Source organism: Vigna unguiculata, chromosome 6 (assembly GCF_004118075.2).
Source record: "Vigna unguiculata cultivar IT97K-499-35 chromosome 6, ASM411807v1, whole genome shotgun sequence".
NCBI lineage: Eukaryota > Viridiplantae > Streptophyta > Magnoliopsida > Fabales > Fabaceae > Vigna > Vigna unguiculata.
This window is the reverse complement of record NC_040284.1, coordinates 33,612,425-33,633,141: the sequence shown is the minus strand read 5'-3', so window position 1 is coordinate 33,633,141 and position 20,717 is coordinate 33,612,425. Positions and strand designations below refer to the sequence as shown.

At 32.1% G+C, this 20,717-nt stretch overlaps 3 protein-coding genes across 6 annotated transcripts; 1 reads left to right on the top strand and 2 right to left on the bottom strand.

Annotated features, from left to right (window-relative positions):
- Nucleotides 1–3,658: 3,658 nt before the first annotated feature.
- On the top strand, nucleotides 3,659–9,330 carry LOC114186699 (protein FAM135B-like). Its single transcript, XM_028074673.1, has 15 exons — nucleotides 3,659–4,095; nucleotides 4,191–4,282; nucleotides 5,315–5,472; nucleotides 5,654–5,715; nucleotides 5,838–6,032; nucleotides 6,142–6,196; nucleotides 6,376–6,591; nucleotides 6,690–6,772; nucleotides 7,121–7,316; nucleotides 7,447–7,506; nucleotides 7,596–7,841; nucleotides 8,007–8,265; nucleotides 8,359–8,564; nucleotides 8,677–8,727; nucleotides 8,816–9,330. Exons 1-15 carry the CDS (start codon nucleotides 3,908–3,910, stop codon nucleotides 9,104–9,106), a joined length of 2,358 nt encoding a protein of 785 aa, XP_027930474.1. The 5' UTR covers nucleotides 3,659–3,907; the 3' UTR covers nucleotides 9,107–9,330.
- A 1,167-nt stretch (nucleotides 9,331–10,497) lies between these two features.
- Nucleotides 10,498–12,567, bottom strand: LOC114186743. Of its 3 annotated transcripts, none has more exons than XM_028074736.1 (2): nucleotides 12,388–12,567; nucleotides 10,498–12,016 (listed from the first exon to the last, which is right to left on the bottom strand). In XM_028074736.1, exon 2 carries the CDS (start codon nucleotides 11,882–11,884, stop codon nucleotides 10,730–10,732), a length of 1,155 nt encoding a protein of 384 aa, XP_027930537.1. In that variant the 5' UTR covers nucleotides 11,885–12,016; nucleotides 12,388–12,567; the 3' UTR covers nucleotides 10,498–10,729. The 3 variants fall into 3 exon arrangements, with proteins under 3 accessions (XP_027930537.1, XP_027930538.1, XP_027930536.1); XM_028074737.1 differs by having other exon boundaries at nucleotides 10,498–11,901; XM_028074735.1 differs by having other exon boundaries at nucleotides 10,498–12,012; nucleotides 12,388–12,566.
- Nucleotides 12,568–14,685: 2,118 nt separating this feature from the next.
- On the bottom strand, nucleotides 14,686–18,224 carry LOC114188125 (tubby-like F-box protein 8). 2 transcript variants are annotated; one of them, XM_028076664.1, is made up of 6 exons: nucleotides 17,975–18,224; nucleotides 17,611–17,678; nucleotides 16,639–17,070; nucleotides 16,451–16,538; nucleotides 15,939–16,071; nucleotides 14,686–15,848 (listed from the first exon to the last, which is right to left on the bottom strand). In XM_028076664.1, the coding sequence occupies exons 3-6, from the start codon at nucleotides 16,984–16,986 to the stop codon at nucleotides 15,134–15,136; spliced, it is 1,284 nt and encodes a 427-aa protein (XP_027932465.1). In that variant the 5' UTR covers nucleotides 16,987–17,070; nucleotides 17,611–17,678; nucleotides 17,975–18,224; the 3' UTR covers nucleotides 14,686–15,133. The 2 variants fall into 2 exon arrangements, with proteins under 2 accessions (XP_027932465.1, XP_027932466.1); XM_028076665.1 differs by having other exon boundaries at nucleotides 16,639–16,987.
- Nucleotides 18,225–20,717: the final 2,493 nt, after the last annotated feature.

Below are 20,717 nucleotides of genomic sequence, written 5' to 3'. Positions count from 1 at the left end.
TACTTAAATTTAAACTACGTGTAATTTTTATTTTAATCAAAGATAAATTTTGATATGTGTTAAATGTGCGTGAGTTAGTTTCACTCGCTAGTTATGAGTATTTTAATTGGAGATTGAAGATAAAATTAGGAGTGATTGGTAAAGTAAAGTTTTATGAGTTTGGGCTTGTTGTTTCAAAACTTGAAAAGGTTTAGCATGAAAGATGTATTTCAAATATGCATTAGATGTGTGTGAGCTAATTTTCGTGTCTAATTATGGTGTTTTAGTTAGATATTGAAGACGATTTTAAGAGTGATGTATAAAGTAAAGTTGTATAAGTTTGAGTTTGTTGCACGACAAAAAATAAAAAGGTTTAACATGAAAAATATATTTAGAACATGTGCTAGATGTGTGTGGATTAATTTTAGTGTCTAGTTCTTGGTGTTTTAGTTGGAGATTGAAAATAATTTTAAGAGTGATGCATAAAGTAAAGTTTTACGAGTTTGGATTTGTTGTACTTGAAAATTAAAAAAGGTTTAGCATGAAAGATGTATTTAGAATATGTATTAAATGGATGTGAGTTACTTTTAGTGTCTAGTTATGGGTGTTTTTGTTGGAGTTTGAAGACAATTTTAGGAGTGTTGCCTATGAGTTTAAGCTTGTTTTACAGAAAAATTAAAAAAGTTTAGCATGAAAGATATATTTAGAACATGAGTTAGATGTGTGTGAGTAAGTTTTAGTGTCTATTTATGGGTGTTTTAGTTGGAGATTGAAGAAAATTTTAGGAGTGGTGCGTAAAGTAAAGTTTTCGGTTTGGGCTTGTTGTACACAAAAATTAAAAAGGTTTAACATGAAAGATGTATTTAAAATGTGTTAGATGTGTGTGAGTTGGTTTTAATGTCTAGTTATCGATGTTTTAGTTGGAGATTACAGACAATTTTAGGAGTGGTGTGTAAAGTAAAGTGTTACAGGTTTGAACTTATTGTACATAAAAATTAAAAAGGTTTAGCATGAAAGATTTATATAAAACATGTCTAAAGTAAATTTTTAGTTCAGACTTGTTATAAGTGAAAATTAAAAAAGGTTTAGTATGAAAAATGTATTTAGAAAATGTAATTTAATTGGAGATTAAAAACAATTTTAGGAATGCTGCATAAAATACAATTTTATGAGTTCGGACTTGTTGTATACGAAAATTAGAAGGGGTGTTAATAGAAGAATTCATGATTTGAGATAACTTCAACTTTAATTTTATCTTTTACATTCTTTCATCTCCTATTATTCTTTCTGTCCTCAAGTAGTTTGCTCTTTTCTCTTTTGTAATTTCCTTGAAGTCTAAACAAAACAATAAATTATTTGGATGATTTTTATTCCTTATCTATTTCTATTTTTGGAATATTTTGAAGAACAGGGAAACTTGACTAAGGGAACCTACAGTATTTGTTAATTATAATTTCTGAATGTGAACTTGTTTTGAGGATCAAGTTGGAAACTTTTTAACTTTTGTGGTATTGATTTAATGCAGGTAATTCAATTTTGAGTTGTATTTGTAGCCTTTAATTTTTAATGGTGTTATAGATCTCTTACTAAATTTTATATAATAAATGGAAAGGACATGATTGTTATTTTAAATATTGAAACGATAAATAAATAAATAAAAACAAAAAAAAAAGTCAGTTAAAAAACGGGGAGAATAGTAATTTTATAAATGCGTAACAACTATTTTTATTTGAACAGTAATATCTGTTGCATTTAATAAATATTCTCTCCTTTACATTTAAGGTTTTGATACGGTTATTAATAAATGCATGAGTATTAATTAAGCATAATCCAGAAAAGTATTTAATGCAAGTAAATTTTAAAAAGGCAATTATTGGAAACAATCTTCTTTTCTCTGAAACAGTTTATAGAAAGCGAAACAGGTAGAGTTATTCAATTTAGCAATTAAAATATAGTTATATTAAATATACGACTTTTCATTAGACGTATAATATAGAACAATTATTATTTTATTTTTACGATCATTTTTTACTTCTGTAGATGCTAAATACTATTACGTTTTCCTCGTAAAAATATTAGTATTTCTTATTTAAGGATACAAAATCACTAAAAAACTATTTATTATTGTTTCATTTCAGTTTTATATAAAACATACACTGACTAACTTTAATTTAAAACTAGGTAATATTTGTAATTCGACATTTTTTTTAAATTAATATTTATAATTGAATATATATATATATATATATATATATATATATATATATATATATTAATGTCAAAGTTTGAAACTAATGAATCTCTATTAAGAAAATAAGAAGCAATTAATGTATATATACCTTTTACCTTTCATTATTATGTAAAAAAAATAATAAAAGGATCCTGTAAAAAATAAAAAGATACTTTTTTTTGTGTTAATTGTTTATACTGGAAAGAAATCATTTTTTAGAAAAATACGAATAAAATAAAAATACATTGCAACGAGACGTTCATATTATAATGAAAAAATATACTCTTATAAATATGCAGATCGTTTGAAATCTTATAAAAAAGAAGACAACATTTATGAAAATACATGTCTTCATGACCTATTTTGTACTACAGTTATTTTTCTAGGTATGTATTTTATGGACATAAAAATATCCTCTTTATTAATTTGTTTATTATTGTTGATAAGAAAAAAAAACACTTTAAAATATTGATGCTTTTTCTATTATTTTAATATGTTTTATACAAAATAAAAGTATTATAGATAGATAATATTACAAAAACAAGTTAAAAGTTCTATTTTTTTAAGAAGGTACATTCTAACTTGATTTTTACTATTTAAAAATGATTTTAGATTAATCAAATGAAACTAAGGAAAGTAAACCACCTCATAAATATTTGCACTGACTCAATGACAACACTAACACTGTGATTATGTAAACAAATTTAAACAAAACAGAAAAGTTCTCCCTCTTTTACTTCTTATAATAAGAAAAATTGGGCTTGAAAAAGTGTGGAAAATAAGAATTCAATGTTTCTAAAGTTTATGTACATTAATTTGAATACATGAATAATTGTAAGTTATCCCTATCACATTTACCTTTTCTTTTAACGTCAATATTTGTTTTCAAACTCTACAGTAACACAAAGTTTAATTTAAATACAATAAAAAGAAATAAATATATAATTCTTAGTTTAAAAATATTCATTTTATGAGTCAATAATAATATTTTTATGATAAAAATCCTTTATATTATAACAAATCCAAACAATATCATGGTACAAATATCCCCAACAATAATATCATCAACAGAGAATAATATCAACAGCAATAACTGAAGGCAGAGGAGAGAGAGAGAGGAAGATGAGGGTAAAGTAACAGTAGAAGATAGAAGAGGAAACTGCCCGTTAATTTCGATCTGCACAGTTGAAACCTTCATGAAAGGAAAAGTAGAAATGGGGTGTGTGTCAGCACCGACACGACAACATGCCTTGGTGCCATTTTCAAAGTTACCTTTTTGTGATCTTTTTTATGATTAAAAAACAGCAAAACATCACCTGCCATAAAGGGTTGACGAAAATGATGCTCTTTGGGTCCCTCTCTTGTGCAACCATTGCCAACCAAAACCATCAATTATTAATATTAATATTAATCAAAAAAAGAAAAACAATTGCTATTACTATGCTTTCTTCTTGTTGTTTCCACGCCTACACTCCATTCCCCTCTTCCACTTTAGTCCCAACTTTTCCCAACTCTAACTAATCAAATCCCCTCACCCCACGCACATTGCAATTCTCTTCTCAGCCTTCATATTTTCCATGTAAAGTTGTTTCTTTTTTATTCACACCTAATGGGTTTTGCTCAACTTCCATTGAAATTCTGAGTGATGATCATTTGGGCATTCAGTATCACTGTGTCTGCCTGCATCACACACTACATATGTTTCGGAGACTAGGATGGTTTGTGGGTTTGAATCAAACCAATTTGTCAACCAAAAGGTTGCTCAATGCCCACCACCAACCTCCCTCCTCTGGTAAGCCAAATCACCAACCCCTTATGCTGGATGCTGTTTACGAAGTTGCTGTTTACATTCATAGGTTTCACAATCTCGACCTTTTCGAACAAGGGTAATCTTTTATTTATGTCGTTCGTGTGGTTTTGTTTTATGTACATTTAAAAACTTGTCTTTTAAGTTCTTTTTGTTCTTGTTGTTGTTGTGCAGATGGTACAGAATCAAGGTTACCATGAGATGGGAGGACGATGACGATGACGACTCCTATCCCGGGATTCCTGCCCGGGTTGTTCAGTATGAAGGTGAAGTACATTCCTAATATTTTGAAATATTAGTGTTTAGTTGCAGTTATGTTCTTCAATTCGAGAATTTGGTATTTAACGTGCCCGGTGGGGCTATTCATGTGGCGGACCTTACTTTATGGGATAAGGCTTTTCTAGTTGTTGACTTTAGGTTTTGCCGTAATCTATATTTAGTTAACTTGAACACAATTTTTTTGGTCCTGTGATATTATTGTGCCTGTGATGTTCAAGGGCTCCTTTTGGGTGGGAGTGTTTGGGATTTTCGCACAAACATTTTCTCACATGGAACCTACTGTTTTTATATCTTATGTAGGTCTATTTCAATTTTTACACCAAAGTGATAAGTTGTGATGATTGATGAGTGTGGTGTTCTGTTTGTCTTCTGAATGGAGTTTAACATGGGCGTCACTCGTATGTATATGTCTCATTCATTGTGCTATGCTGAAGTGGCCGAATTCCGCTATTTAGTTTGGAAACAAATGATTGAAGTTTTTGTAATTAGGTTTTATTCCAAGAAAAGGTTATATCAATGAGCCACAAATTGATACTAACTTGTTTATGCCTTTTTTTGGGTTAAGAACCGAACTTTCTTGTTTTTTCTTCCGTTTTCTTTTTTACTTTTCTATACAAGCAAATCGGGTTTGATTCTTTGAGCTTATCATAATTTTTATTTAACCATTCCAAACTTATTCTTTTTGTTCCTTGAATGATTTTGCTAATGTTGTTCATTTTCTCGGATAAGTTGTCAGCTAGTGTCAAGGATATCTCTGTGTGCAAACAAATGTGGAATGGGGGTTCCAGTGCCTGTGTATTTTTCTGTATTCAACTTCATATTATTCTTGATTGGGATATGTTCTCAAATTCTTTATGTCTACTATTTTGAACTGCATTACCCTTTTGTTTTTGTGAGATATTAGAACTAGCATGCTGGATATGCTGGGGGTTTACATTTTTGCTCAGTTAGTTTGCAGTCTAGCACTATATTTTCTTAGACTGAGAAATCTTAGTGTCCATCTTTTCTTTGAGCTGCAGCTCCTGAAGTTAGTAGCGCTGACAATTTTTGTGGAGTTTGGATGATTGATGATAAAGATAACAGTTTTTCAACACCATCATTCCGGATCAGATATGCAAGGCAGGATGTATTTCTCTCTATAATGATCTCATTCTATCTATCTTATGGTGTACATGAGGTAACTTCTAATTTCTCGCTGTTATTTTTCCATGTAAACCATAACCTGTAGTATACATAAGAAATGAAGGATAACCTTTTTGTTTTAGTCAAGTGCAAAAAAGTGTTAGAAAAAGTGCCATGTTTTCCTTTTTTATTCTTCTATAAGAAATATCTTTGCTGATGATTATTTTTATCCCCAGGCGAAGTCCTCTGCTGTTATCTTGAAGTTTGAGCTCTTTCACACTCCAACACCTGAAATGGGGTTAGTTATTCTCTTTCTCCTGTTCTATTCATTGAGTGAAAGTTACAGATCGGACACAGATTGAACTGGACTTGATTATGATTAGAGGTTCTGACTTCTTAAACTGTTTTGTAATTGAACAGGCCAGAGATACAAAGTTCATTGGATGCATGTGCAGCTTCAGTTCACGAGTACAGAATCCCTCCTAAAGCTCTTCTGGGATTGCATTCATATTGTCCTGTATATTTTGATGCTTTCCATGCAGTTCTTGTTGATACTAGTGTTCATATCAGTCTACTAAAATCTGGTTATCGCACACCACAACTGAAGGTACCAAGGTTTGTCAGAATTCATATTTTATGGTTCAAGTAGCAACCATTGCATTGCCATAAATTCTGTTAGATAGTAACATAACTTCTGTTCTGAAAAACGTTAATATTGTACCAGTAATTCTTTGGCTTCTGAAGGAACTGGCCGTGAAGACTACCTTAGGTTAAACAAGGTGTGTTCTGTTATGATAGAAAATCTTTTATAACTTCATAGCAGCAATCCTTGCTTCATTAAAGTGTTTAATTTGATATTGTAAATGTGATTTACAGTATTGAATAAGATTCTTAATTTCTTGCAACTTTTATCTCAATATATATTTGCTTACAGTTGTATCTGATTCTTTCAAACCAGGCTGCGTTCGTCAAAGAGTTGATGGCTGCACATGATATTCTGCTTGATGACCTATTAAGAATAAGCAGAGGAATTAACCAAGCTATTGATTTGGCCGGAATTAATTTTGATTCAGTTGTTACTAAATCATTAAATTCTCCTTCTCCTGCTCATGAAAAAAATACCGATGATGGGACATCACTTCAACTGTCTGATGGGACAAAAGTCAATGCTGAGGTTCATAATTCTGGCAAAGTGAATGCTTTATTATCTGTTATGCCTTTTTAATGTTTTAGATTCTTTGTGCACTCAATAATACTTCTTGCCTTCAACAGTCTTGGGATGATATGCTAAACTCCTTCCAGTCTATTGGGAGTCAGATCTTATATCTCTGGAATACATTTCTGAAATTCCACAGGTATACTCAAATTTATTTATGTAGTGATTACACATCCCAATAATTATGAGTTCAGCAACCTTAGAGGTCATTATAGCCTCATTTCCAATAAGTTAATGCTGCAGTGTCTGTGTATCTGTTATGACCAATATGGTATCTGGAAAAGGCTGCTTTCTGTGTTCATTTTTGCATAGTATAATTAGGCATGAAGGAGCCTGATCTACAGGCTTAGTTATTCTAAACATGTTTTGTTACTTATTTTATTAGAAAGATGCACTCAGATAAATATCTTCGAGCATAATAACATTAAGCACTCTCTAGTCAATGACATGGGTTTTCTCTTCGCTTTTATTCTCATTCCTTCATCAGGGAAAATAAAACAAAGATACTGGAATTTCTGCGTAACTCATGGGCTAACGATCGAAGAACTGAGTGGTCAATATGGATGATGTACTCCAAGGTTGATATGCCTCACCAGTACATGAGTAATGGAGTTGAAGGGACATCATTGTATCGTAGCTTACGTGGTGGTAGATTAGCAAGTACAAGGAGGTTTAGTGATGATGTAATTATACAGTTTACACTATATCTGATCCATAAGCTTCATAAATTATCTCATGAGTTTGAAACTAATAATTTTATTGGCTTCATGTGAATTAGCTTATCAAATTCTTTAAAAATGATTTTATTTTCAGCCCATTCAGACTGCAACAATGCGAGCTGAACTTCATAGGCGTGGTATAGCACAAATGAAGGCAAGTAGTTATTTACTTGTGGAATGTTTATGATTACAACTTTTGTTTCTCCTGATGATTTGTATTTTTGTCATCTGTATTCAATGCAGATCAACAATCGATCACTTCAAGACATGTATATATATGAAGATCCTTTGCGTGTTCCTATCATTATTGTAGAACGCTTGGAGAACATGTACCGTTCTACCAGAGTGAAGTCATATTTCCTTCCTTTTGAGGCCGAAGATAAACATATCCTGGAAAATGGATCTAAAGCCGTAATCAAGTTGCCTGGGAATCACCCACAACAAAATGACCATGTTTTGAGAGTAGTTGTTTTTGTTCACGGGTTTCAGGCAAGCTTCACATTGGTGTTTGCTCTGATGATTTTGTCTTTTACTCTGGTTATTGGTGTTTGCTTTGATGATTTTGTCTCTTACTATTAATAGAAGTTTATGAAATTTGTTGTTTAATGACTGGTTTGTCTGACTAAGTACACCCTCTGCCCCTTAAACAAGCAGGGACATCATTTAGATTTACGGCTTATTCGGAACCAGTGGCTTCTATTAGACCCCAAAATACATGTTCTTATGTCTGAGTCAAACGAAGACAAAACATCTGAAGACTTCAGAGAAATGGGATTGCGGCTTGCTCAGGAAGTGATCTCTTTTCTGAAAAAGAAGATGGACAGAGCTTCAAAAGTTGGAAACTTGAAAGATATTAAGATTAGCTTTGTTGGTCATTCTATTGGGAACCTCATTGTGAGAGCTGCTTTGGCAGGTATTTACAGAGTTTTGAAGGAATGAAGAATAATAATACCCTTCAAAATTTAAACTAGGACATTAACGTGCCTTCTTTTATTTTTAATTTCAGAAAGCATCATGGAGCCATATCTAAGATACTTGTGTACATACGTTTCTATATCTGGTCCACACTTGGGTTACATGTATAGTTCGAACTCTCTATTCAATTCAGGATTGTGGCTCTTGAAGAAGATCAAGGGCACACAATGCATCCACCAACTAACTTTCACTGATGACCATGATCTTGAGAACACCTTCATATACAATCTTTCAAAGGTATTGAATTCAAATTACCTTGCCTTATCTATTGCTCTCTCATCCCAACTCTCTAATTATTATGAGGGTTTTTGTCAAAGTATATAATGCTGTTCTTTATCTTGTACTACAGAAGAAGACACTGACAAACTTTAAGAATGTGATTCTTTTATCCTCACCTCAGGTAACAAATATTTTCTTTAAATGTTTGTAATGTTTGTAATACGGAACTTGTTATCATATCATAATGTTTTCTGCACATGACGTGTCAGGATGGTTATGTTCCATATCATTCTGCCAGAATAGAACTGAGTCCAGCAGCTACGTTGGACTTTTCTAAACAAGGGAAAGTGTTTCTGGAGATGTTAAATAATTGCTTGGACCAACTCAGAACTAACTCTGACCATCGTGTTGTCATGCGCTGTGACATTAACTTCGGAACCTCTTCCTACGGCAAGAGGAGCTTCAACACAATTATTGGACGTGCTGCTCATATTGAATTCTTGGAATGTGACATTTTTGTCAAGTTCATAATGTGGTCTTTTCCAGAGCTGTTTTGTTAGTATTAGAATACCAGGGAAATTGCACGACACATCACTTCCACAACTCAGTGAATAGATTCATTGTGAATACTGCATTGAGATCATAGCACTACTTAGATGGCAATGCAATTATTTTTTTTCGTTGGAATTGGCATGCACAACCAACACCATGTGTAGGATTAGGAAAATAGGTAAAACCTTGTATACAAAAACCATTGGAATTCAAAGAATTTTAGTCAAAGTTATCTCTTCTATACACTTTACAATTGGAGTGGTCCAGTGTCGTGTCAACTGTTTTTATGCCAAATGTTTTGCCGTTGTCTACGGTCTAACTCTGATGCTTTTTTTTTTTTTTTTTATCTCACTTTTGTAGAGTTTGATTCTATCAGCTCCCTCAATTTGCGCATGCTTACCGTTAATTTGTCTTTTACTCTACAAGCATATTATACTGGACGTTTATAAAAGGCCAAAAAAGGATCAATTATTCTTCCTTCTTGCTTCATTTTTCAACAATTCATCATCATCCAACTGACAAAAGCAGAATTATCCTCCACTTCAAGATTCTTGCTTGACTTGTTAATGGCAGCAACTTCAAAACAATTCTTGACATTATTACACGTTTTCTGCTAAATTTAAACTCTGTTGCTTCTCAATTTGAAATAAAATATATAAAGCTGCTAATCAGCAACATTAGTACGAAAAGATCGATGCTCAGTCATACACAACTTTGTACCAAAAAGGAAATATTCTAGAACAAAAAGATTAGTTACACTTTTCATTCTGTTAGTTGTATAAATTTGTTCTTTATGTTTTCTTAGAATAATTTATTTTTTGCTTTTTAATATTAAATTAATATAGTGCTTTCAGAAACTTTCTTCCATATAATCTTCAAATTCTTTTTCCATTCAAATATTTTTAGGTGTATGATTATGATACATTCTCGATAAAAAAATAGCTTTAAAATAGCGAATAACAAAATTGGAAAGATTTTATAAAATGTGAAATTAGGATTTAAATGGGAAATAATTGATAGGTCTTTTAATAAATATATCCATTTTTGTTCTAATCCCTCTAATTTATTTTTTTTTAATTTTAATATTCGTTACTCACCTGTTTGCTATGGCAGGAAGAAACCTTCCATGGCTATGAAGTCACACTGACTAGAAAACAGATTTACTGTATTTTTCATGGAATAAACTAAAAGACAACATCTCCTTATTTGCATGGAGATAAAAGAAATTATTGTCTAATGGCAAGTCATGTCATGTCAAACATTGTAAGGATAAAAAACCTTAACAATAAACTTAATTAACTCAAATCAAATTCAAAAGATTAATATCACATGTAATCCAAACTAAAAGAATTAAAAATATAGTTAAGCTTATGAGAGAAAAAATTAACAGCATCACAAGTATGAGAGAAATCAGAAATATTCAAATAATCATATCATCATTATTGTTCACGAGTATTGACATAAATACAATCCATTACAAGAAAGGTTGATTTTTCTGGTAAACTGATCTAATCACTCTTCCTCCTTCCAAAATGGTGGTAAGATGTAAAAATGTACATTTGATGATCAATGGTACCCAGCAAGAAATGCAACACTTTCATGGCACTGCATCTGCATGCATAATAACGTAGCTAGCTTGTGTAATCAAGTCCCTCAGCTCTGCAAGTCATAATCTTCCGAAACACTTCCCTCACTTGCCTCTCCAATGGATCCAATCCATCTCTTAAGGCTCCACAAACAACACTTAGCTCTTTCACCCTCTCCTCAACTTCCATTTTCTGCTCATCACTCACTGGAAACTGAACTGAATCTACCAAATCAGTCATGTTCCGAACACAACTTTCAACTTTATTTATCTCCTTCAACAAACCATTTGAGCTTCGTCGCTCTCGTTTCTTGATCCGATCATGAAGTGAAGTAACCGGAACGCCCCATGAGAATTGCCGTGGAACTGACATCTGAATATTCAGGCCTCTATCTTGACAAGGAACAGCTGCAACAAGAGTCCACAAAACAAACAACAGAACATAATTCATGGTATAAACAGGAATCGCAAGCCCATTTGTTGCAACAATTTCACTCCCACGAGGGGGAATCAAATTGCTTGCAATTGAATGAAGTTGCTTGGCTGCAGACCAGGATCTTGATACACTCCATGAATGTGATCGAGAAAGAGCTGTGAAGTGGCGGCGATGATCCTTGTTGTTCGTGTTATTCCGACCAAAAGACCTGTTACGCTGAGGAAAAACTGAACTGCAATCTTTCTCGTCTAACATTGCCACTGCCAAATCCATCAGTGCCTTTCTTGCCCTCAGGACATGGCCTTCACTCAATGCTCTCTGATTTGAACTCAACGCACACAAGACAATTTCCAAATGCTTTAGCCACGCCCGAACCTTCTCAATCCCGTTGCTGCTTGCATTACAAATGTCAAGTGCCTTCACCAGCCTCTCAAAGAATTCAGTCATTGATCGGTCCAGAGGGGAATTCGAGAGTTGCTCTTTGTTGTTCAACAGAATAGCTCTGAATTCCTCATGGCAGCAGATAAAAGCATTCAGAAGCTTCTGTATCCACTCAATTGAGAGCAATTCATCGTCACTGGCCCTGAACAGGTCCTCAAATCGATCAGTAACCTGCTTTTGGAATGATTCAAGCTCCGAATCCCTGGTACCGGATCTGTGATTCTCTTCCAAAGAATGAACCTGTTCCTGCCTGAGACGATACATAGAGCGGCCAAAGGAAGAAACTTGTGGAGAAGGGTTGTGATTATTATCAGTAGAGGACATTGTCACAAGTCACAACTCTGCACAAAAATTCCCTTCCAGAAAAACAGTGAGCAAACACCTCAGATCACATAGAACCAATCAAAAATAGCTGCGTGGACACTCCTTGCTTCAATTTGCATCCCAAGTAACTGTCTCCAACGAGTAAAAAAAAGCTAAGAAGTTCAGCATAATTAACATTGAAGGTGCTACTAGTTAATCCTTAAGTGATCAAATTATCCCTTTAAGCAAACAAATCACACAAACACCGATCCTGGACTAGAAACCAAATTTAAAAAATTACAATTCCAATAATTTGATCTTGATCTCCTTCATTTCAAACTCACTGAAAAGCAAGCAACGTTACGAACAAGAATGAAACTTAACATCCCACCCGACGCTAAAACCTGTTAATATCCTAATACCCAGATTCAATTATGTTCTAAACACCACACAATTAAGCGTCAGAGACAAAATGCAGGAAAACCATGCAAGGAGGAAAAAGAAAAACACAAGAAATTAAGTACCTTTATCGTTAAACTCAGGTTTCAGGTGAAAAGCCAAAGAAAATAGGAAGTTGGGAGGTTGAAGAGGTAACAGATAAGGAAAGGAAGCGTAGAACAGTGGCAATGGGACATGGCCAATTCACAAACTTCTCGCTTTGCTTGATGCCGGCTGAAGCAAGAAAAATTAAAAATACTATTTTTCTTTTGGGGAAAATAAGAGAATGCAATAGATCATTTTCTTGCTACTTCAAATTAAAAAATATTTAGGCTCATTTTTTTGGGTGTTCCAAATAGGATTAAAAATAGACAAAAGGCATGGGTAAATTTTTTATAATTATTTTTAACAGAAAATTAAAAAGAAAAAATAAAACATTTTTTTTTGTGTAAATTAAAATTATTTATGTATAAACTTATAAAAACACTTATACCAGGTTTTTTTAAAAGAAAATATTATTCTAAACTATCATATTATGCAAAGGAAAACAAAGTACTAAAAATAAGAAGAAACAAGATATTATTTAAGTAAGAAATGTTTTATTTTTACTTATTGATTGTTATTAATATGCTTTATCTAAATTGAACTAGAAAAAAAGTGTTAATGGATGCATTTTTTTTTATTTTTCAAGAATAAAAATCAATAAAATATAGAATTAATAAGTATTTATTGTCGAAAAAACTAATTATTCAAGTTTACTAGACTTCACATCTTGCTAACAAAAAATAAAGTCCTGAATCACCAACTTGTATGTAATATATCACATAGTTTAATTTAATTTTAATATGAAATTAAATTCAATCAAAACTAAATTTAGATTGGTTACGCAGTTTAATAAAACAATAACTTCATATGATTTTTAAAATTATTTTTAATTAGCAGCCCACAAAATAAAATTTCAATGATGTAGAAACTGATAATTATAATAAACTATTCACAAAAATAAAATGTGCACCTTTATTTTTTCTTTTTTTGCTACTTTTTTTATTGGAGTGGACTTAAATCAGCTACATTTTATTTAATGTCTAAGACTTTTTTATTATTCTATAATTGTAAGAGCTTTGGGAGGTTGGGGATATGGTGCTATTTTCCCAAAATATAATAATAAATCAAAGTAAAAAAAAATTTGCTTTCATTTTTTGTGGTTGCTGTGTATGATATGAAGCTCTATGATTCTTCATTGGTGGCTAATAATTGTTTGACTTTATCTCAACATGTTTAGTTGACTTCCAACCACTACGTCTCTTATCTTCAATCATATTATCCAAATCTCATGCTACAATTCAACGCTCCAATCTTATTAACTTATAAGAAGACAACAAAAATGAAAAGTTATTTCAACTTAAACAAATCATTACAATTAAAAAAAAAAAAACATTACTTTTGGGTTTATACTCTCTATCAAAATTTTAGTAAATGCTATGACCCATTTGTTTTATCATTACTAAGGAAGTGATGAATCATGTTATAAAGCATAATTACTAGAATTGCACATGGACAATTACAAAGCCTAAAAAAAGTGTTTTTTTTTTCTGTTTTACTAGACTCTATTGCCTAAAGTAAGTGGATAGAAAATTCTTAATTGGAAAGGAAATTGCTTAGTGAAATTTTTCAAAAAAAAAAAAGTTTCAAGTTTTCTACCTTATTATTGTCTGCATTTTCTTTTTCGTTTTAGTTCATGAATATAAATTAAAGTGGTACTATTTCTTAAGCAATAATTAAACTAACACTGTTCAAGAATAAATGAAATTCTTTCATAACTTAAACTAAGTATTTGTTGTTAATTAAAGTAAAATGATCGTTATTTTGGATTAATATTATTCTAGTGTCTTCACGAGGAAAATAAAAATATAACTTAACTTAGATTTAAATTTCTTATAAATTTAATTATGTTCAATTAAGTATCTGTTAAAAATATTGTTCAATTTAACGTTCAAAATCTTTATATTTTCCAATTATATTTATCATCAATTGAGGTGAGATTTTAATTTTAATATTTAGTTTAGAATGAAAATATGTTTTTATATAGATATAATGTACAATTTTTTTTATTATTATTTAAATGTGATATTTGATTGGAACTATAAAATCATATGAGTACAGATTTAATGAGAAATATAAATTCTTTAACCACTGACAATACAAATGACCAACCACATGACTAACAACAAAAACTCAATTAAAAAATATAAAATTTTAAGAATTGAATAAATTATTTTTTTTAATAGAAATTTAGGAGGAGAAGTTGAAGTGATGTTATATAGTTATCAAACCTACTGACACGGTCACTTGTTTGTACAATAATTAGTTGAAAGATGAATATGTTCCAAAAACAAGTGAAACATCACTATTGGAATGGGTCCAACAATGAGACAACCCATGTCCATAATTCTCCTTACGCACCATTATTTTCCTCATTCCCAAACAACTCCCAACACCAATCTATTCGGTGCCCACCACCATGTGACACTTTACACCTTCCTCTCTCAATTACCAAACATGTACCAGACAACACCACACCCTAAAATATGTTAAATCACGGTCTGTTTTGGCAGAATCAACTCAAAGAAACATAGCAACATCGTATGTTAAAAATGCTCTGAAATCCTATTACATCAGAGATGCACTACGGTTACAATTCAGTAACAACAATTGCCTATTCCCATGCCATGCCACTGATAATGAAAATAGGAAAACGAAACTAAAACAAAGGGAAATATGCCATCATCACTGTTTCATTAGCTCTCTCGCTTAAAGCCTTCTCATTTTATCTTATTCACAAGCCAATTTGGTGTCAAAGCTGCTCAAGCATATTGCAAAAGCTTGGAATGCAGATAAAGGGTACCGATAATCCATGGTGAACATGTCTTTCCCAACTTTCCCAAACTGAAGAATGATCTTATCATGTTCCGGTGGAGCCGGTTGAGAGGGTGTGGGTGCTCCGGCAGCAGGTTGGGTGGCAGCAATCAACTGAAAGTTTTTAACAGAGGCAACGGTTACTCGCCCGCGAAAATTAAGGCACCAACATTGTAACTGTTCGTGCCACCTTGGAGGCTTGTTTTTCAGAACCAAAGGTCTCAGCTTGCCATCATCGTCGTCGAGAATGGATTCACTGATGTCGGAAAACCGCGAGCTACTGAACTCGATGGCGCGGTCGAGAGACTTGGAAAAGGAGATGCTCCGGAACGAGTCCTCGAGGGAACGGGGAAGAAGCTCCGGCTGGCCGGGAACAGTGCCACCTGCATCCAGTGCTGAAGCTGGTATGGAGTGCATGACACAGTGCATCTTTCTGGGGCCTCTTGTTCCAAGCACGTTTAGTTCATATGTTACCTGAGCTATGTTGTAACTCCCAGATGGAACTTTCGGCGACACCTTTTTCGAGTAAAATCTGCGGCTCGTCTTTCCAGTTCCCGGAGGGCATATATGGGCTGAAGAGTATGGAGGCTGCGTATCATATATAATGAACTTTGTACCAAGAAAATTTGATCTGAAAGTCCAACAAAATCTCATGAGTTCCCTGTTCTAAAATTTTAAATCATGATTTAACAGTTCTTTTGGAAGAAGTGAACTAACTCACCTCAGCTTTCCGATGTAAGTGTTACTTGATCTAGAGATGTTGTCAGCATCCATGGAAATGACATACTCAGTGTAAGTTGTTCTCCTAGTCCTCTTAGCAGAAAGGAGGAATTTCCCATTTTCAACCAACAAAGCTGCAAAAATCAAAGTAATGCTATCAAACAAGATCACACTTTCTCTTCAAATCAGCCTTAAAGGGAAATAATAAACACAGAAACCAATCATAAGAGAACTAACATATTTCCATTCACAGAGCAATGAGTGAAGACTGGTTTGAGCAAATAATGAGAAAATATGAACAGAAACTAAATTATCCTCTAACACTGGCAGTGACTGCCTCAAGTATAAATTACAGTATTGCAAGTAAAGATCTACACACTATAAACTCATGCAAAGATCTACACACATGCATACAGAGTAAACATCTGCAAAAACAAATCTTGTACAGCATGTAAAGATCAATGCAGCCATACAAAACCGAGCATTAACAAAATGTGCAAATAGAAAACTCACCAGGGCTGAGACAAAGGAATAGGTGGTATGTTAAATTAGATTTATCTCGTTTGATAAAACATTGAATGATTCCATCCCGTGGTCCAGGCTGAAAAGCAAAAGGAGCAAACAATCAGGGTGTTGCTTCAACCCATAACATTGCTTGGTTAATAAAAACTAACAAATCTTGAGCAAAAAGTAAAGTTAACCTGCTTCAAGGACACGGGGAATGTAAGTTTGCCACAGAACTCTGGGCTCTTAACAATATCTTTGCACATGTTCCTCCAAGACTGGCAAACTGCAGCACAAGCAACAACGTGCTTTCGAGAAGGCCATGTATTCTCACTCTCCTCTAGCCGTCTAATGATATCGAATAGCAATTCTGGGGGCAAACTCGCCCAGCGGCTATTTTGAATGACCAGAGGTTGATCATGCAAATCCTGCACCGATCCTTGAGATTTTCCTCTATGATGACCCGTAAGTCTGACATCAAAACTACGCCTAGACAAGCTCCCAAAACTATCCCTCACATCACGAACTATGCTGCGGAATGACATTCTGCAGGTGGATCCCAACAATAGTTATATATATCTCATGTGTGAACTTCTGATGTACTATATCCAACCACTGTCACCAAATGGCTGCCATTCACCAAATACACTTATTAATCTTCATCTTTCCAACCAAAAAATACTCTCTTAAGACTACAATCCAAAACAAACACTCCTATGAATCAACCACAGTTTTCAAACTCTCCAATTTAAGCATGAAGTTAGTGAAACATGTATTGCCAACAATTTAAGTCAATAGGGTTCGAAAGCAGATAGTGAAATGCCAGAAGCAACACGCGTGTCAAAGACTACATATTTGGTCATCACTCCCAATCGAAAAGGATAGCTCAAAATAGCATTATCATGATTAGATGGTAACAAACACACACGCAAAAACGCCATCATTTTGTGTCCACCATTATTGAAAAAGCCAGGGTTTGGTTATCCTGTAAATCGTATTTGGAATTTATACTGAAATCGCAATTAACCACATAAAACTAATTAATTACAAAAAATTTGGAAAATTTATCACCAATTCAGCGGCCAATTTTGCAGGTACACAAATGGAAAGCTTTCAATTTTCTTTATATTTCGCCATTATTGTGAACACCAAGGACCAGAAGAAACTACCTCTTTAAACTCGCAGTTAAAATCAAGTCGATCAACACTCCCAAGCCGGATCAAAAACCAGCCTTCGTCTGCAAACAACAACAAAGTGTCAGAAGAAAACTCATCAAAACTTCAAATCCCACTGTATCATTTCAGATTTGCCTCCCACAAACACTGGAAACAAAATAACCCCATTTCTACCCCCACCATTTTCCTTCCAGAAACTTAACAAAACTGAAAACCGTGACCCTTTACCCCAGCATTTTCAACAGGGACCCAGTACAATTTAAAAAGACCCAGATTTGAAGAAACCCTCCACAAACTGTCAGAATAAAAGAAAAAATTAAAACGACGGAAAACACTTAGAATTTGGGAAAGAACATACCCAGAATACAGAGATCTGTGGGTGAAGTATTAGCACTAGTTCCTGGTATGAAATCTACAGAAGAATCAAAAGGGATCACTTTTACACAGCAGAAGATACAACGAAGCAGAAAGACACAAGCTTTAGGTCAGAATGGGAACAACAACATCTTCTCTTCCCAGTTTCTTACACCTCCCTCTTCTCTCTCTTACTCTTCCTCTCTCATGTCCGGACTCCAAACTTTCATTAAATGTAATTCTTGAAGTAAAAAAATAAATAAAAAGCAATGTAGTTCAATTATTTATTTATTTAAAAGATGTAGAATATAAAATATTGATTTTTTTATTTTTTAACAATGAACGTAATTCTGTTTAATGTAGCCACTTGGTCTCCGTGAAGAAATGGTACCATAAAGGTTGCGCCAAGCAGCAAGTAATGTCATGTGCTCACTCTCTCCGCCATTATCATTATCATTATTATATGTTTTATTCCAAATATTAACAATTTTCTATTTCTTCTGCTGTTTTTTCCGACATGTTTTTTCCTTCTACCAATAGTTTATGAAAATTCAAACTAAACACATCAGTTTAATTTGAAGGAAACCCCCAACGACTTTTTAAAACATAGGATTATGTAATGAATGGATTCAATGAATATTTAAATGCAGCTGAAAGGGAGGTTTCTAAATTATCGGTTCTTATATATTATTAAGACACAGAAAATAATGTTTATTTTCACGTTAAACCGATTGAATGTTATATATGTTTTTTTTTAAATATTATTTTATTATCCATCCACCATAATTTTGTCTTATTTATTTATATTTATTTAGAACCTCTCAGGTAATAATTTTTATAAATAACACATTGAAATTTTTATTGTTGTTTAAAATTTGATTTACTAATTAAAAAATAATATATCCAAATTATCTGAAAATGATATCCTAATAAAGTTAATTATCTTTTTTATCACGCTAATTTGTCGTTATTGATGTTCTTTCACCTTCATTATTTTGTTTTTAAGTTCTTTATAATATCAACATACTTATCTATTTATTACTATAATCATCAAAATGTACTAAAGAAAACAATGTATTGACTCAAAATTACAACCTGAAAAAGAAAAGTATTATATTATATTATATGGTACTGAATGATAAAAAGTCTAATAAAGTATATTCGGTGAAATTATAAAAGTATTTCCCGTTTCATGTTAATTAATGATACAATGGTGTCATAATAATGCATACACCTTCAAGAAGATCAAATTCATCTTAGCCTTTTTGAGAGAATAATTGTAGAAGAAACTTAGAATGTGACTTTGAGTGGGAACCTCCTAAGTATAACGAATTAATATATATCATATATACTTTTTTTTTATAAATCGTCGTAAATAAATGAAGCACTATAATGTTAATTTCTAGACTTTATTTGTAATTCATATATTCATTATAGTGTATATAGTGAATTATTAACCTTGTTATAATTTGGAATTAATACTTTTAGTTTGTATAAAATCAAGGGTTTTTTCTTTAATTTGTTTAAAAAATAAAATTATTATCTTTATTTTAAAAGAAATCAGATTTATTTTATAATTTGAAAATTTAGAGATACCAAATACTGATATGATACTCAAAACGCTAATAAATATTATAATCAATACTGTTTTTTTTTTCTGATATATGTTACCTTTGATTTATAATTTTTTATAAATTTTGTGTTGGAAGGGGAAAATTCTAGTATATTATTTCCTTCTAATCTGAAACACACAGCATAAATTTACTAAAGTATTTATTTGTATGCTTTCACTTATTTACACGTTTGATGTTATATCTCATTTGTATTCTTTTTTAATCTTTGTTTCAAGTAATAGTATTTTTCTTCCTTTTACATTTCCAACACAATACTCTTTAAGATTGATGCAGCAACATCTTTCACTACTTATTCTCTTTGTCTCTTCATACAATAAAAGTATCACAATTATTGAAAATTATGTTACGTTGCTTTATTTCAAGTTTTTACTAAAAATAATTGTAATAGTAAAAGTTGTAACCAAAATAATTCATCTTTAATTAAAAAAAACTTACAAAAATATCTATCTCAAAAACTAATTAAATTACAACAACACAATATCAAATATTTACGACTCAATATTTTCCCAAATTTAAGTATAAAATTTTAGCTATCAGCTAGTTTTTTAAATATATTTTCTTTAATTTATATTTTAAAAGCAATACTAAAGTTAAAAAAAAAAAAAACATGAAAAGAATAATTAGGGATGTCAAAAAAGTTTGTCTCCATGATATCTGCGGATAAAATTTGTAACTGATAAAAAATGGATAATTGCAGCTAACATATATGGGTATTTTTGAGGGTTAAATATGTTTTTGGTCCCTTAACTTTCAGTGAATTTTGAAATTAGTTCATTTTGAAATTTTGGACCAATTTAGTCATTTATCTTTCGAAATACGTGGATTTAGTCCTTTTAATCAAATTTTGTTAAATTTATTTGACATTTCAAGCGCATTTTATAATAGTATTTAACTTAACATTAAAGCAAAAATGTGTCAAACAATATACACAACTTAAACACAATCATGAAATGTGTACGAAACGTCAAATAAATCTAACAAAATTTGATTAAAAGGACTAAATCCACATATTTCGAAAGATGAAATACTAAATTGATCCAAAGTTTCGAAATGGATTAATTGTAAAATTCACTAAAAGTTAAAGGACCAAAAACATATTTAACTTTATTTTTT

Coding starts and splice junctions, on each gene's coding strand:
- LOC114186699 (XM_028074673.1), top strand. CDS start 3,908: ATGTTTCGGAGACTAGGATGGTTTGTGGGTTTGAATCAAACCAATTTG. Junction 6,773..7,120: donor ACATTTCTGAAATTCCACAG/GTATACTCAAAT, acceptor TTCCTTCATCAG/GGAAAATAAAACAAAGATAC. Junction 7,507..7,595: donor GTGGTATAGCACAAATGAAG/GCAAGTAGTTAT, acceptor TATTCAATGCAG/ATCAACAATCGATCACTTCA.
- LOC114186743 (XM_028074736.1), bottom strand. CDS start 11,884: ATGTCCTCTACTGATAATAATCACAACCCTTCTCCACAAGTTTCTTCC.
- LOC114188125 (XM_028076664.1), bottom strand. CDS start 16,986: ATGTCATTCCGCAGCATAGTTCGTGATGTGAGGGATAGTTTTGGGAGC. Junction 16,539..16,638: donor TCCCCGTGTCCTTGAAGCAG/GTTAACTTTACT, acceptor TTTGCTTTTCAG/CCTGGACCACGGGATGGAAT. Junction 16,072..16,450: donor ATTCCTTTGTCTCAGCCCTG/GTGAGTTTTCTA, acceptor TGATTTTTGCAG/CTTTGTTGGTTGAAAATGGG.